A 15,315-nucleotide genomic window follows, 5' to 3' on the forward strand; every position below is an offset into this window, starting at 1 on the left:
TGGTGCCATCATGGCTCACTGCAACCTCCACCTCCTGGGCTCAAGTGATATTTGTGACTCAGCCTCCCAAGTAGCTGGGATTATAGGCATGTGCCACCACGCCTACCTAATTTTTGTAATTTTTAGCAGAGATGGGGTTTTGCCTTGTTGACCAGGCTGGTCTTGAATTTCCTAGCTCAAGCGATCCCGCCACTTCACCCTCCCTAACTGCTGGGATTACAGGCATGAGCCACCATGCCTGGCCTAGTTTCCTCATTTTAAATAGAAGTAATGATAGTATATTCCTCACCAAGTTGCTGAATTTGATTAATTAATACAAAGTACTTGGAACAGTGCATGGTACATGCTAAGCACCACCATAACTACCATCTTTAACACAGGCTCCTCAGAGAGACCCTGGTACCCATCTCATGTCTATAAATATTTTAGTTTTTGCTTACTATTTGTACTCCATGAAGACAGGGAATTTGTCTGTCTTATTTACTATTATATGCTCAGTACCCAGCATGACACCTGATACAGAGGAGGTACTCAAAAGTAGTTATTATTATTATTTGTTTTCTTGCCACTTGCAAGAAAGGTCAGGTGCTGTGCCAAGGCAAAAAAGAGGAGATGTGGGATTTGTACCAGAGTTCCAACCACCTAACTCAGCTGAATGAATAGTTATGAGGTGTTTTGTAAATGGCAAATAGTTGTATGACTGATATTCTGCTCATTCAGATCTTACTGTTGCACTCCCGTAAGGTTACGTCTGTGCTCCTATCTACTTGCTTGGTGGGGACTCCCACAGCACTCAATACACGTTTCTTAGCTGCCTCTTGCTTTCATGCTTCTGCACTGCTTTTTTCTTGCGCATGTCAGTGTTGGCCGACAATGCCCTGCTCTTACACATTTGCTCTTCCTCACTTTTCCTGAGCTCCCTGACTACTGCTGGGCCCACAGAATATGCTCAGTACAAGCTTGAGGAGTGACCCCTGCTGCAGCCTTTCCAGGAAGATGGCCTGGGGCAGCTCTGCCTTCTGTGCACTGTTCTGTGGAAGAGATGATGACTCTATAGGAGAAAGGTCAGTTGGCCATTCTCTTACCTGATCTGTTGTGGCTGCTGGTGGCAAAGTTGCTGAGAGTGACAGCATCCGCAGGGAAGCCTCCAACTGCTGGGGAGGCAAAAAGAAGTTGGGCACCACAATGGGCTCTGGGCTACGATGGCAGTTAAGGGACAAAAATACCTAGAAGTCCACCCCCCTTGCAGTGGAGGCCAGTATCTCCACTGACCATTCACTCTGCCCCTACTCATGTTTTTCCCTCAATTAATCTTGTCCATAAATTCTTTGCTCAGCTAGCTCCTTCTGACTGGAAGGCTTGCCCACTCCTAACACATACAAGTTCTTTATGGATCGGTTCAAACCTGCCTCCTCTAGGAAGCCTTCTCTTAATCTTAGCCCACAGGATCCCTCCTTCCTCACAACCTAGAGCAGTTTGCAACACATGAGAATGCTTAATTTTTCAGTCTGATACAATTATTTTCTTCAATCTTCCCTAAACTTCTCAATGGCAGAGACAGTTTCCTTCTGTTACCTCTACTTCCTGAAAGCCCCTCAGGAGGTTGGCAGGTAGTAGGCATTGACTGATTCTTGCCTAAGGGCCTGCTGGTTAGAAAAAGACCTATTAGCAGTCAGTCAGACAATGTGGGGATGGGCATGTGGCTCCAGGAGGCAGTGCCTTAGGCTGCATTTAGGTGCCCTGCACCGAAGGAGGGCCTGTTTGCCTGTGTTCTCTGCTCACATCCAGAAATGTGAGCTCTGCATCAGGGGCTGTCCATGACAGGACATGTCCTCACGTCAGGGACCAGTACAGCTGGTCCGATGTGGATGTGAGCCCTAGAAGGCAGGTACTGTATCGTATCTTGCACTTCTCCACCATATCTTCTTGAGGTACTCAGTGCTGTGTTGAGCATGTGGTGTTCCACATATTCTCATTATTTTTTGAATCAAATAACTGATTCAGTTTAGTTGAACTCTGAAGGGGGTAAAGAGGGAACTATTTTGATGTTCCAATTTTTTGTTTCTGTTTAATAAGCTAAGTGTGGTTCTCACTCCAATTTGCTTACCACCTTTTCTATTTTATCATCGTTCTTCTACACTAGACTCTACACTCCAAGAAGGCAGAGATGATCTTTTTCATAACCATATTCCTGTCACCTAGCATAGTACCTGGGAGACAGTAAGTACTCAATAAATACCTTGTGAATGAATGAAATGCATTGATTTCTTGCTTTGGTTCAAGTCCCTGATTTTTCCGTAGAGAGGTGGGGAGGAATGGAGATCCCAAAGGGAAAGACCTTTTGACCCCAGGCCTTCTGCAGAGGCCCAGGTGAGGTAGGGTCTATTTGCTGTTGCTGAAACTGCTGGGGCCTGCCTGCCAGCCAGCTGATGCTGTGGGGAAGAAGGAACTTTGCTGTGAGGTGGCAGGGCTGGCTCTGAAGCATGGAAGTCTCCTTCCCAGCCCACTGCCTCATGTGTGCTTTAGGGTCCTATCCCAACAGCCACTTTCTCCCACCAACTTTATTTTATTACACGTTTTTTTGAAACAGGGTCTCACTTCCATCATTCAGGCTGGAGTGCAGTGGTGTGATCATGGCTCACTGCAGCCTTGACCTTCTGGGCTCAGGTAATTCCTCTACTTCAGCCTCCAGAGTAGCTGGGATTATAGGTGCATGCTACCACGCCTGGCTAATTTCTGTATTTTTAGTAGAGATGGAATTTCACCATGTTACCCAGGCTGGTCTTGAACTCCTGACCTCAAGTGATCCTCCCACCTTGGCCTCCCAAAGTGCTGGGATTACAGGCATGAACCACTATGTCTGGCCTCATGAACTTTTAAGTTCCTGTTCCTCAGTCATAAAAATGTTCAAGTTTCCCATTTAGGGGAAAAAAACCAAACAAACCCCTGACCTTGCATTGTCTTCTAGTTGCCACCCAGCTCTCTGTCACTTACTAGATGGATAACTTCAGGAAAGTTCATTTTTTGTGCCTCAATTTCTCCATTTTTAAATGTATTAGTACTTATTGTTTTGAGGGTTAAATGAATTTATAAATGTCAAGTGTTTAGAATGGTGCCTAGCATAGTGAGCACTTAATAAATGTCAGCTATTCTTATCTCCTCAGTTTATGTGAAAAAGTTGCCTGTTCTCACTGTCCTCACCATTTAGCTCCTTTGACTAATGAAGTTTGGCTTCCATTCTCACCAATGCAAGGTCCTCCTTAACACTAAAACCAGTGATACATGTCAGCCACATTCTCCTGAACCTACGTGCAGCATCAGTGTTGACCACCACGTCCTGAAACTCTGCAGCATCAGCTCCCATGGCACCTCTCTCTGCTGCTTCTCCCACCTCCCGACCAGCTCTCCTCACCTCCTTTGTGGGCATGCCCTGTCCTGCTTCTCCTTTGCACACTGAAGATGCTCAGAGTCTGCCTCTGTGTGTTTTGTTCCCCCTTCCCAGGCTCTTCTTGCTGCCCTCATCGATTCCCAGAGATGCCTCCCTTTATGGCTAAGCGCAGCCCTCAACTCCAGGCCTGCATCTCCTCCTGGATGTCCTACAGGCACATGCCACAAAGGGCAACCTGCATCATCTCCCAAACCCGTCTATGTGCTGTTTCCTATCCAGTAAATGGTATCACCTGCCTGGTAACTTGTGACAGAAACCTCTAATTATTATTTCCTTTGTCTCATCCCCTGCCCCTCTATCTAATCCTCTCAGATCTGTTTCCCTCCTTTTCATCATAAAGCAGTTTATACTTCAGGTCAGACTTTCTTCATATCTTTTATTATTGCAAGTGTCCTACCTAGCCTCCTCGCTTCTAGTCTTCCCTTTCTTAACCTGCCCTCTGCAAGGCACTGGGTGACTTCTTTTCTCATATGTACATCATACCACACTTTTCTCATATGTACATCATACCACACTCTTGCTTAACAGTGGACACTATCCATGTACCAGGTATTGTGCTAGGCAGTTTACATGATTATTTTTGTTTTCACAACAACCCAGTAAGTACTACTATCACCTCCATTTTCCAGATGAGGAAAGTGAAGTTTCTTTGCTTTAGAATAGAGTCCAAGTACCTCAGCCAGGCATAGAAGTCCTTTAAGATCCAGGCCCTGCCTCACCTTGCACCATCCCCTCATCCCTGGACTCTAGCCACAGTGAACTACTGCCCACAGGCAGCCTCCTTCACCCAGTGAGGCCTCTGCACATACAGTTTGTCCTGACTAGAACTTTTCCTTGTCTCTATTGCACAATGCCTATTCATCTTTAAGGCCTGGCTCTCCTGTCTCTCTTACTGGGATGGCTCCAAGTAGAGTGAGGGCAGCTCCCTCCTCACGCTCCCTTGCGTTCTGTCCAAGTCTCATCACAGTACTTGGCACAATAAACTGTCAGTATCTATCTATTTGACCGTCTCTTATCTCATAATGGGAACTTCTCGAGGTAAGGTCTCATTCAAATCTGTCCTTGGCACCCAGCACAGGGCCTGGCACGATTTATTTTTGAAAGAATAGTCAGGAAGGCCTAAGTTAAAGCAGCGCTTAGGGTCTGGACACATATGGCAGCTCCTCCATCGGCCATATTCTGAGCACAATTAATACTGACTGCAAAGGCAGCAACATCAGGGTCCAGGATCCAGGATAGGCAAGGTCAGGGAGAACTGCACATGAGGAGGTCTGTTTTCAATGCTCAGCCTCCAGCCATTGCATGCTTTAATCCTTTCCTGAGCCCACTCTCCCACCCCTAGGTTTTTCTCTGATCTGCATCAAGAATCATACTGTGTGGTATGTACAAATGTTTCCACTCATCTGGTTTTCTCAACAATGTTGTGAAACTGTGATAGTTCAATCCAATCTATACTGACAAATCCCTTCTCTGGGTAGTGCTAGGTCCTGAGGATGCAGAAAAAGACAAGGTCCCTGACTTGGGGAGCTTATAGTTTGGTGGGTAAGGGATTTCCGCCTCCATTTTATAGGTGAAGAAACGGGCTCATAAAGATTAAACTATATGTCTATAATCACAAAAATCATTTTGTGGGTCTAGAAGGGTCAAAGTCAGGCTCCCTGACTTCTAGTAGAGGAAGATTTCTAGTCTAGTAAAGCAGCCTGCTTCACCTGCCAGCCACACAATATTCCCTGCTTGTTGGGATAGCAGGTGAGCTGATCTAATCAGTTGGTTAGGCCACAGGTGTGAAGGCTGTAGATGGTCCTAAGTGGTTTCCTTTCCCCATAACATGCCAGTCTGTGTTTAAAAGGAGGGAGTAGGGAATGTCAGGTGCCCCCTGTTCCCATCAACAGTACCTTACTGGGGCCTTGGGAAAGTCCATCTCCATGGTGCCTGTTTAGCTCCATCACTTGGTTTTTTAAAAAAATTTAATCTGGCAAGGCGTGGTGGCTCAAATGCTCTAATTGCAGCATTTTGAGAGGCTGGGGCAGGAGGATTGCTTGAGGCCAGGAGTTTGAGACCAGCCTGGGTAACACAGCAAGACCCCAACTCTTAAAAAAAATTAGCTGGGTGTGATGGTGCATACCTAGTAGTTCTAGCTACTTGCAAGGCCGAGGTGGGAGGATCACCGGACCACAGGAATCTGAGGCTGCAGTGAGGTATGATAATCCCACTGCACTCCAGCTTGGGTGACAGAACAAACTGTCTCTTAAAAAAGAAAAAGTAGGCAAGTCATGATAACTGAGCATCAGTTTCCTTATATATGCAAAATAGAGATGATACCTACCTAAAAGACTTGTGATGACTAAATGAAAAATGTGCATAAAGTGCTCAATGGCAGTGATCTACTTTCCTTTTTCTCTAGCCCCTCTGCTTCTCTTTCAATTGAGATAAATAGTCTCATTCCTTAGATGCTGAGCCTTGCCTTCAGGTGGTAAAATACCCAACAGATGAACTGGATAAATCAGGGTAGGCTAGGCTAATATGCTACCAATGCCTAAACCCAGTTCAAGGCATTATGTTTCTGAGGGCTGGTGTTAATGGTAAAACTGTAGCACCTGTCATGCAGGTGGGGTCTTCTGAAGGAATGGTCTTCCCATGCCCCCCAGTGCATTCCATGAGGGTGGCCACTTGCTCACACTCACACTAGGCTAGCCTTAGCACCAGCATCCAAACCACTTGTGGGAAATGCCAAAGGATACAGTAGGAGGCTATGCTTTGTGGATGTCTCTGATCCAGTTGTCACTTGCCTCTGCCTGATGTCAGAGGAGTCGATGGGTGGTCCCTTATGTTTTTCCCTTCTGCTCTGGGAGGCTAGGTTTAGTGGCAACTTCTTGAAGCTATCAGCAGAGTCACTGAGCTCACTGGTAGCAGCTTCATTCTCGGCAGGGGCCTCTGACTTGGGCTCCTTGTTCTGATCTGCCTGTGGTGAACTCCATCCAACAAATGTCCTGCTCTGTTGGGCTCCTGAGAGTGTCGGGCATGGGATGGGCTGAGGGTTGGCTGAGGCAGACTCGCCACTAATCTTGGCCTTAGAGGCCTCACCCTCACAAGCAACAAGACTTTGGCTAGGAGAACCCTCCCTAGGCAGGTGGGAGTTGACAGCCCTTTCTGGGCTGGAAAGAAAGCTACTTTTGACCGTAAGCTCTTCTCTGTAGAAAGGCCCTGGAGAAGGACAAGAGGGGCCTTCCCTCTGTACCTCGTCAGGCTGAGGGCTGATGACGTCACTTGTGTCTGATATGAAACTAGACCAAGGGCTAGTTTTGTCTGTCACCGTGGTGATCTCATTTAAGGTCCTGGGCTCAATGATGTCTTCTTCATAGTCTTCATCACTGTAGGCTGGGCCTGCCTCAGTGTCCTCACTGCTCTGCAACCTTGTAATGGGTACTGTATGCCTCAGGGACTCATGGAGCATTCTTCCTCCATTTGAAGTCTCTTCAAGAGGAGGGGGTGGTGGGGAATCTGTGCCCTTATCTGGAGCTCTTGCCAATGGCTCATCTGGCATTGTGCATTGTTCTTGCAGTGCCTCTGTGTCCCGAGCATCTGGGAGGGTGGTGGCCTTGTTGTTTCTACTCCTGGCTCGGTGAGAACTCAAAGCCGCTTGGGAATCCCTGGTGATAGTCTGCAGATCTGAACAGCAACACATAGCACTCTCATTACAAGGTAGGGCCACAGACCCCTCAAATTTCCCACACTAGCCTCTAGCTTCAGAAGCACTCTGGCAATCAGACTTTGAACAAGCCATAAAGAAAATTAGTCCACCCAAGATTCAGTGAGACTATATTCAAGGCAGTACAATTTTTAGTACTTTATTCTAGTATCAGAGGACCAGAATCTAATCTATAGTTGTGGATACATCTGTGGAAATGCTTTCAGAGACTATCTGCTCATGCTCAGGAATCCTTAGGAGCTGGGAGTTCTGGTGGGTATGTTCACGCTTCCAGTTACTTCAGTAACTACCTATATTAAAAATCAAAATGAGAATCCACTTATCCACGTATTTGATGACAGTTACTAAAACTACCGATTTTACTTGGAAAATAAAAGCAAGGAAATATCTATCACCCACATGATAAGGCAGGGAAGATTTACAGAGAAAATAGAAGCAGCAGGGTATGTTGGAAAGAGCATAGGCTTTGGAGCCAGTCAATCCTGGGTTCAAATCTCCGTTGTCACTTGTTAACTTTGTGATCACAAGCAGACTATCCTCTCTGAGCCTGTTGATCTGTACAGTGTAATCAACACCATCCACTTCATAAGGTTACAGTAGAGAATACACGAAAGAAATGGGCATACATTATGTGGTGAATATACAACCACTTAATAAATAGAAGCTACTAGTCATCTCAAATTATTTTTGGGATGAAATAGGAGTGAATAAATTAATAAACAGACCTAGTAAATGATACATGTTTGCAAGATAATTTGAGAGGAGAAAATTAGGAACTGAAGGCAAATTTGATTCCTGGGGAATAGGGGTCACATCTCCCTCACAGCACCTAACACAGGGCTCATTCTACAGGAGGTGCTGGCTGTTTAATATTATACATTGATGATTTTCAGGCCTCAAAGGAATGGGTAGATATATGAAAATGGAACATTACTACCTGTAAATAGGAATAGGCACTGGGAAGCATGTTTAGTTGATCCCAATCCTTTGGCCTGAGCATGCTTTCTGTCTCAGAGCAGTCTTCTTGTTTTTTATAAACCTGCCCAGCCTTCAAGGCTTCAAGGCATGTTCTATTGGATCTCCTTCAGGAAGCCTTTGCAGATTCATGAGTTCAATAAGATTGCTATATGGCTTTGTTCTATAAGGAAGCACTTAAGAATACGATGCTGTGTAATCGTATGTTTACCGCCTCAGACTGTGAGCTTCCTTATAAGCCTTCACTTGCACAGGAGTTTATGTTATGCTTTTAAACATACTATCTTGTTTAATTTTCAGCTAATCATATGAGATCAGTAATTATAAATAAGCAACTTGAGTTTCAGAGAATTTAAGTGGCTTGTCCAGAGCAGGGAGTGGTATGTAGCTACTCAGAATTTGGGACTCCAAGTCTTATCAGGAAGCTTCTCAGGGCATGAACCATATGTCTGAATCATGTTGTATCTCTAGGGCCCAGCCTAGCATATAGCTCTGGCTTAAAAAAAAAACCCACTTGGTAACACTCTCTCAAGTTTCACTCATATCCATCTGTCTGATGGCTTTGTAAAAGAAGCGCACTGAGGCATAATGGAGGCAGGGGCAGGCTTTTGCTATGTTTTTTTTTTTTTTTTTTTTTGAATGGTTTCCCCGATCTAATCATCTTTCTCTTTTTAAATTCATTCTCCTTGTGAAAACCAGTTCTCATTCAGTCGTCTGCTTGCTGAGAACTTCCCATTTCTTCCAGGATAAATATTAGGCCCCACAGCTTCAATTCTTCTTCTTCCTTTTTTTTTTTTTTTGAGTCAGAGTATCATTCTGTTGCTCAGGCCAGGGTGCAGTGGAGCAATCTCGGCTCACTGCAACCTCCGTCCCCTGGGTTCAAGTGATTCTCGTGTCTCAGACTCCCAAGTAGTTGGGATTATAGATGCGCACCACCACGCACAGCTAATTTTTGTATTTTTAGTAGAGATGGGGTTTTGCCATGTTGGCCAGGCTGGTTTCGAACTCCTGACCTCAAGTGATCCACCCACTTCGGCCTCTCAAAGTGCTGGGATTACAGGTGTGAGCCACCGTGCCTGGCCACAATTCCCCTCTCTCTCCTCTTTTAATATGCCCCTTTATAAAGATTCCCCTATTTGTTTCCACCTCTACTCCAAACAAGCCTTAATCTGTTTTGCTGTCATACTTTCTTTGTGAGAGCATTTTTCTTTGGTTGACTATAGAATATAAGCTTGATGAAGGGAGATAATGCCTGTCACATCCACCACTGTATCCTCCTGGGACAAATAATAGAATAGTGCCTGGCACAGATGGTGCTCAATAAACACTTGACTGAAGATATCCAAGCAAGTGGAAGTCAAACACAGAGCATTTATCTGAGGCCATGGATACAAACAGGTTAGGTATCTGGAAGAAGAAGAAGGTTTGTACTTAGTGTCAATCATGGTGTTTTTCTCTCCCTTTAGACAAAGAAAATTGAAATTCTTCATCCCTGTGGAGAATCTATGCATTTTGCTCGAGCAAAAACAAGTGAGGTCTAAGGATGCTGACCTAGTTGATTTCCCAGTGTTCCCTGAAGTTTGCCTGATAAAGATTTCTAGGTCATGACCCTGGATCCTGATTCAGAAGGATGGAGCAGGACCCAGGAATCTCTATTTCACAGTAAGTGCCCCGGGTGATTCTTGTGCTCAGGCAGGTTGGCCAATACTTGCTCTAGAGCAGTCTCAGTCTTGTCCACACACTAGAACTACCTGGGGAGTTAGAAACAATACTGATGCCTGGGTTCCACCTCAGAGATTCTGTTGACCTACAGTACAGCCTGGGCACGGGGTTTTTTAAAAGTCCCTCAATAATTCCAATACACAGCTAAAGTGAGAACCACTGCTCCAAAGGGGTTTTTCAAAGGGTGGACTATGAACCCCTAACATCCAGAATCATCTAGGGTGCTTGTAAAAAGTGCAGACTTCTGGGCTCTGATAATTAGAATTTTAAATATGCTTGTTGTTTATTATTTTCTCAGAGAGTGGCACAAGTTCAAGAACGGCTATTGAGGAACCACTCATCTAATCTACCCCACTCTTTTCCTGGCTGGGGAACCTGAAGTCCAAGAAGGGAAAGGACATGTTCAGAGTCAGACTCTAAGTCTGTACCAGAAGCCCATCAAGGACCTGGGTCAGTCCAATGCTCTTTCCATTGCCCCATGTTGCTGTGCCATATTATTATGTCCCTCCTTTTCAAAAGCAAGATGGTTAAAAAAAAAAAGGGAAGAGGGTGAAAACAACTGGTCTCTATTGGTCATAGGGGCTTGTCCAAAGGAAAACATTCAAATGCTTTTAGAATTAGCACCTAGTGACCATAACTTCTCAATAAGAAAGGATCTGAATCATACCCGTGATTAAGGAGCTGACTTGCAACACCAGGTTATTGGATTTTTCCAGGATACACTGGCTCCCAGGGTCTAGGCTGCTGGCACCTGGCTCAAGATGGTCCCTACAGCTCTCCTGGTGCTGTGAGATGGCCATTTGAGTTTGAGGGCTGAGGGGTAGGAAAGGCTTGGTGAGCTTCTGGCTGAAGTACCTCTGGATCTGATCAAGCTCACTCAGATTCTTCCTATAAACAAAAGGGGGAGAAGAAGACAAAAGGGTAATTCATGGAGATTATGAACATCTTTTATGTCCCCTGAACACTACTGCTCGAGCCAAAGCCTTAATACCTCTCACTTGCTCTATTAACATACTAAGGCCCTCTCTCTCCAATCCACCAACTCATCCTTCACTCCTCTGACTGCAACCCTGCTACTGGGGACAACTTTCTCCCCATTTTGTCTGTCTAATGCAATTCCTCATATGATGTCCAGCAAAAATGCCACTTCCTCAGAAAGGAACCATTCTTGACCATCATTCCAGTCCTTATTTCTCTTTACTTTGACAGAATAAAGCCCTACTCTGTGCTAACACTGTCCTTTGCTACCTCATAACCATTCCTAATCCTTCAGGCAAGCAACTTCTAAAAAGCCTTCCCTGACTCTCTTAATTAGTTTAGGGGCTCCTCTTCTGTGCTCCATAGTTCTTTCTGCACTCTTCCATCACATCACTCATTTATTTCACATCTACTTCCCCTGATATACGGTGAGCTCTGGGCTGATTCCTTCACGTCTACTGCACCCAGCATAGTGCTTGGCACAAAACAAAAGAATGTTGAATGGATAAAAAGGACATAAATAAATGATTTGAAAAATCTGTTTAAAAGCCTTTAATAGGGCTGCATTCTTACCATTCTCCAATAAGAAACCTTCACTTGCACAGGATTTTATGTTTATGCTTTTAAACATACCATCTTGTTTAATTTTCAGCTAATCATATGAGATCAGTAATTATAAATAAGCAGCTTGAGTTTCAGAGAATTTAAGTGGCTTGTCCAGAGCAGGGAGTAGTATGTAGCTACTCAGAATTTGGGACTCCAAGTCTTATGCTTTTTCCATATGAGATGGGCTCTGTTCCAGCTGGGTTCGTTCCTTCCTCATACTTCTGCTGATACTGGAACCTGAGTTCAAGTAACTCCCTGCTCTATTTCTATTCCATTCAACTTTTAAGGTTGCAGCTCACATTTCTTTTTTTCAAAGTCCATTATCCCAAATCGTTGGACCACCTGTCCCTTAAACACCCTCACACTCATCATTTCACACGTCAAACCTTTTCTTAGATTTTCCCTTAATTGTCTCATTACATGTTAGTTTGGTTTCCCTAAGTAGGCCGTGGGCATCTCGGAATAGAAGATGTATCTCAAATTTCTCTGCTTCCTTAGTACACTCAATGTGCCTGGTACAATCAACACAACATGGACACCAAATACCTGTGACATGAACTGAAAGTCTTTCTATCCTTTTGTTAGAAACAGTCTGCGTGTCTTAGAGGAAAATCCAAATGAGAGGACAAAGTTGATCCTTATTCTATCACTAGAGGCCAAGACTCAAGTCACAGTGGTGTGTACCAAATCACTTAGGTGTCTATATTGTGGTATATGCCACATGGATAAACATCTGCAGGAGGAACATGCAAATAAATGTAACTTGGTGGGGGGTAGCTTTGGGAAATATGCAAACCTACTGGTCTTGTTAGACCAGTGTAGAACCATGTAGAACCATGGCATATCAACCTACGAACACCAAGCTGTAATTTGCTCATCTGTGAAACACAGGTTTATTAATACTTGCTCTGAAGGCCTGAAATGATAGCTATGATTCAAATGCAGCACTGTTAAAGGGCTCTCTGAATCTAAGGAGGTAATGCAAATTGATCTTACCATGTTTCACGCCCATTTGGTAAAGAATCCCTCTAGATAGTAGTTCTGAAAGCCTAGTTCTAGGACCAGCTATGGCAGCATCACCTGAGCCTGTTAGAAATGCAGAGTCTCAAGTCTTATCCTAGACCTACTGAATCAGGAACTGTGTGGATAGGTCTTAACAATCAGTGCTGTAATAAGCCCTTCATGGGATTCTGATACACATTAAATTTTGAGAACTACTGTCCTAGCGCAGTGGTTTTCAAGCTGGCAATATTGTCCCCCAGGATACACTTGTCAATGTCTGGAGACATTTTGGGTTGTCACAAGTCAACCCAAAGAGAGGGGTGCTACTGTATGTAGTTGGTAGAGGCCAGGGATGCAGCTAAACATCATATAATGCACAGAACTGACCCTCAAAACAAAATATCTGGCCAGAATATCAACAGTGCCAAGGTTGAGAGAAACTACTCGAAGGTGAAGGAGTTTTTTTTTTCAAGTGGGTTCCAAATAGGTTATGTGATGACCCAATAAAATACAACCAAATTGTCAATAATTTCACTTAAATAGCCTACAATCTCTAGCATTTTACTAATCTGAAATAAGAATCTGAACATATTACTTCTTTGTAAAATAAGTTTGGGCAGTTTCCCATAATCTATAACAGAAGTCCCAACCTCTGGGCTGTGGACCGGTACTGGTTTGTGGCCTATTAGGAACTGGGCTGCACAGCAGGAGGTGAGCGGGGGCAAGTGAGCGTTACCCCGGAGCTCTGCCTCCTGTCAGATCAGCAGCGGCATTAGATTCTCATAGGAGCGCAAACCCTATTGTGAACTGCTCATGTGAGGGATCTAGGCTATGCGCTCCTTATGAGCATCTAAATAATGACTGATGATGGGAGGTGCAAGAGTTTCATCTGGAAAGCATTCCCCACCCCCCAACCCCACCCTGCCCCATCTGTGGAAAAATGATCTTCCACAAAACCAGTGTCTGGTGCCAAAAAGGTTGGGGTCTACTGGTCTTTAGCACTATTGATCAATGTTTAACTTGTGTCATTAACCAAAAATATTTTGTCGATGTTTCTTTTCTGAGTTTGCATTATAAAATCAAAGAATAGGTTTTTTTTTTTCCCCCAAATATAAAGTCTTTTGGACAGGCGCCATGGCTCACGCCTGTAATCCCAGCACTTTGGGATCACGAGGTCAGGAGTTTGAGACCAGCCTGGCCAACATAGTGAAACCCCATCTCTACTAAAAATACAAAAAATTAGCTGGGAGTAGGTTATGGGGACCTGTAATCCCAGCTACTTGGGAGGCTAAGGCAGAAGAATCGCTTGAACCCAGGAGGCAGAGGCTGCAGTGAGCCAAGATTGCACCACTGCACTCCAGCATGGGTGACGGAGTGAGACCCCATCTCAAGAAAAACAAAAACAAAAACAAAACCAAAAAAAGCCGGGAGCCGCAGTGGCTCAGGCCTGTTGTCCTGGTGAATAAGGAGGTAAGCAAGGTCAGGTGTTGGAGCCCATTTAAGGCCCTTCATGATCTGACTCTTAAAAACCTCACCTTGCTTCTTGCATCTTATGCTCAGCTTTTTCCTACATGCACTGCTGGCATTTCCCCAAACTTGACTTGCCCCTGAGCCTTGACATAACTTCTTTCTGCACAAAATGTCCTTCAAAGACCACTTCAAATGTGACTTCTTTAAATCTTTCCAGGAACAATCCAGAATATTAGGCATTCCCCTGTCTACTCTTGGCCAGGAAAACTGCAGCTCTTACTAACCTGCATTATAATTATTTGGCAACATGGCTATCTCCTCCACTGAGATGGGCAGAGCAAGGATTGGAGGTCAAGTCTATCTGACTCTGAAGCCACGTCCTTTCCACTGTGCCACGCTTTTCATTAGACAAGCGAGGGGCCGATATAGCTGATCTATCATCGCCCTTTCAATTCTTACGCGATTCTCTGACTCAGGTGCTAACTAAACTAAGAAAGGAACAGAAAAGAGTTAACAGGACAGAGGCTGGTCTGGAAGAAGTCAATGGTTGTGAGGATAAAGACTGTGGGCAGGACGAAGCTTTGTAAGTTCTAAAGAGAGTGGGAGGCTGTGTAGATGTGAGGGTGGTTATTATGAAGTTTTGGTGAATAACCTGAAGCTCCTGCATTTACAGCTGGATCAGTAACAGAGCCCCTGAAGGAATGAAAGGTCCCAAGCTGATACAGATTCATCTATGAGGAATCCCATGAGGCTCCAGGGTCCAACCTGATACTAACATGCAAAAGAGCACTCTACTAATGTTCCTAGGGTGGTGGCAGGTGATGGAAAAGCAGTAATGCACATTGCCATTTCTCATTCACCTTGTGCCCTACTATGGTTTCCTGCATCTCTTCTCCGCAGAGCCTCACCTGAGAGAAGTCAGAATGGAGGTTTGGGAGGACAAAGGTGATGTGGTCAGTTTGTCATCACATGGCAAGAGTGCTTCTCCCTGAAGATGCAGGGATTCATGAAACCGGCGAATGTTCTGCACATGCTCTTCATGGCGTGATGCTTGGTTTCTTGTGGTGCCACTTCTGCCACAAAAAAAAAAAAAAAAAAAAAAGGGAGCAAAATAAATTCCCAATCAGTGAGAACACTGTTAGCGTGACAATAAACAAATCACTATCCTGAAATGGAACTGCAAATCTATCCCCACTATCACAGTTCCGGCCTTATCATCTCTTGCTTGGATTATAAATGTCTCCAAAATAATCTTGTCTTCAATCTTGCCTACCCCCTTTTAATTCATTCTTCACAATAAACAGAGTGATTTTTCTAAAACATAAATCTGACTGGGGGCAGTGACTCAAGCCTGTAATCCCAGCACTTTGGGATGCCGAGGGAGGTGGTTCACTTAAGGCCAGAA

The 15,315-nt window shown here is 44.6% G+C and overlaps 1 protein-coding gene across 2 annotated transcripts in view; it reads right to left on the reverse strand.

Moving 5' to 3' along the window:
- The window catches only part of C2CD3 (C2 calcium dependent domain containing 3), a 155,454-nt gene that overhangs the window by 13,088 nt on the left and 127,051 nt on the right, over nucleotides 1-15,315 (reverse strand). Inside the window, exons 29-32 of one of the 2 annotated variants that reach the window (XM_025358290.1) lie at nucleotides 14,819-14,983; nucleotides 10,522-10,742; nucleotides 6,190-7,117; nucleotides 1,086-1,197 (exon numbers count right to left, since the gene is read on the reverse strand). In XM_025358290.1, coding sequence (XP_025214075.1) covers nucleotides 1,086-1,197; nucleotides 6,190-7,117; nucleotides 10,522-10,742; nucleotides 14,819-14,983 — 1,426 coding nt within the window. Of the gene's footprint in view, nucleotides 1-1,085; nucleotides 1,198-6,189; nucleotides 7,118-7,273; nucleotides 7,448-10,521; nucleotides 10,743-14,818; nucleotides 14,984-15,315 lie in introns of those variants that run through there. The other variant, XM_025358291.1, reaches the window with a different exon arrangement.

The sequence above is a fragment of the Theropithecus gelada genome, chromosome 14 (genome assembly GCF_003255815.1).
Source record: "Theropithecus gelada isolate Dixy chromosome 14, Tgel_1.0, whole genome shotgun sequence".
Classification (NCBI taxonomy): Eukaryota; Metazoa; Chordata; class Mammalia; order Primates; family Cercopithecidae; genus Theropithecus; species Theropithecus gelada.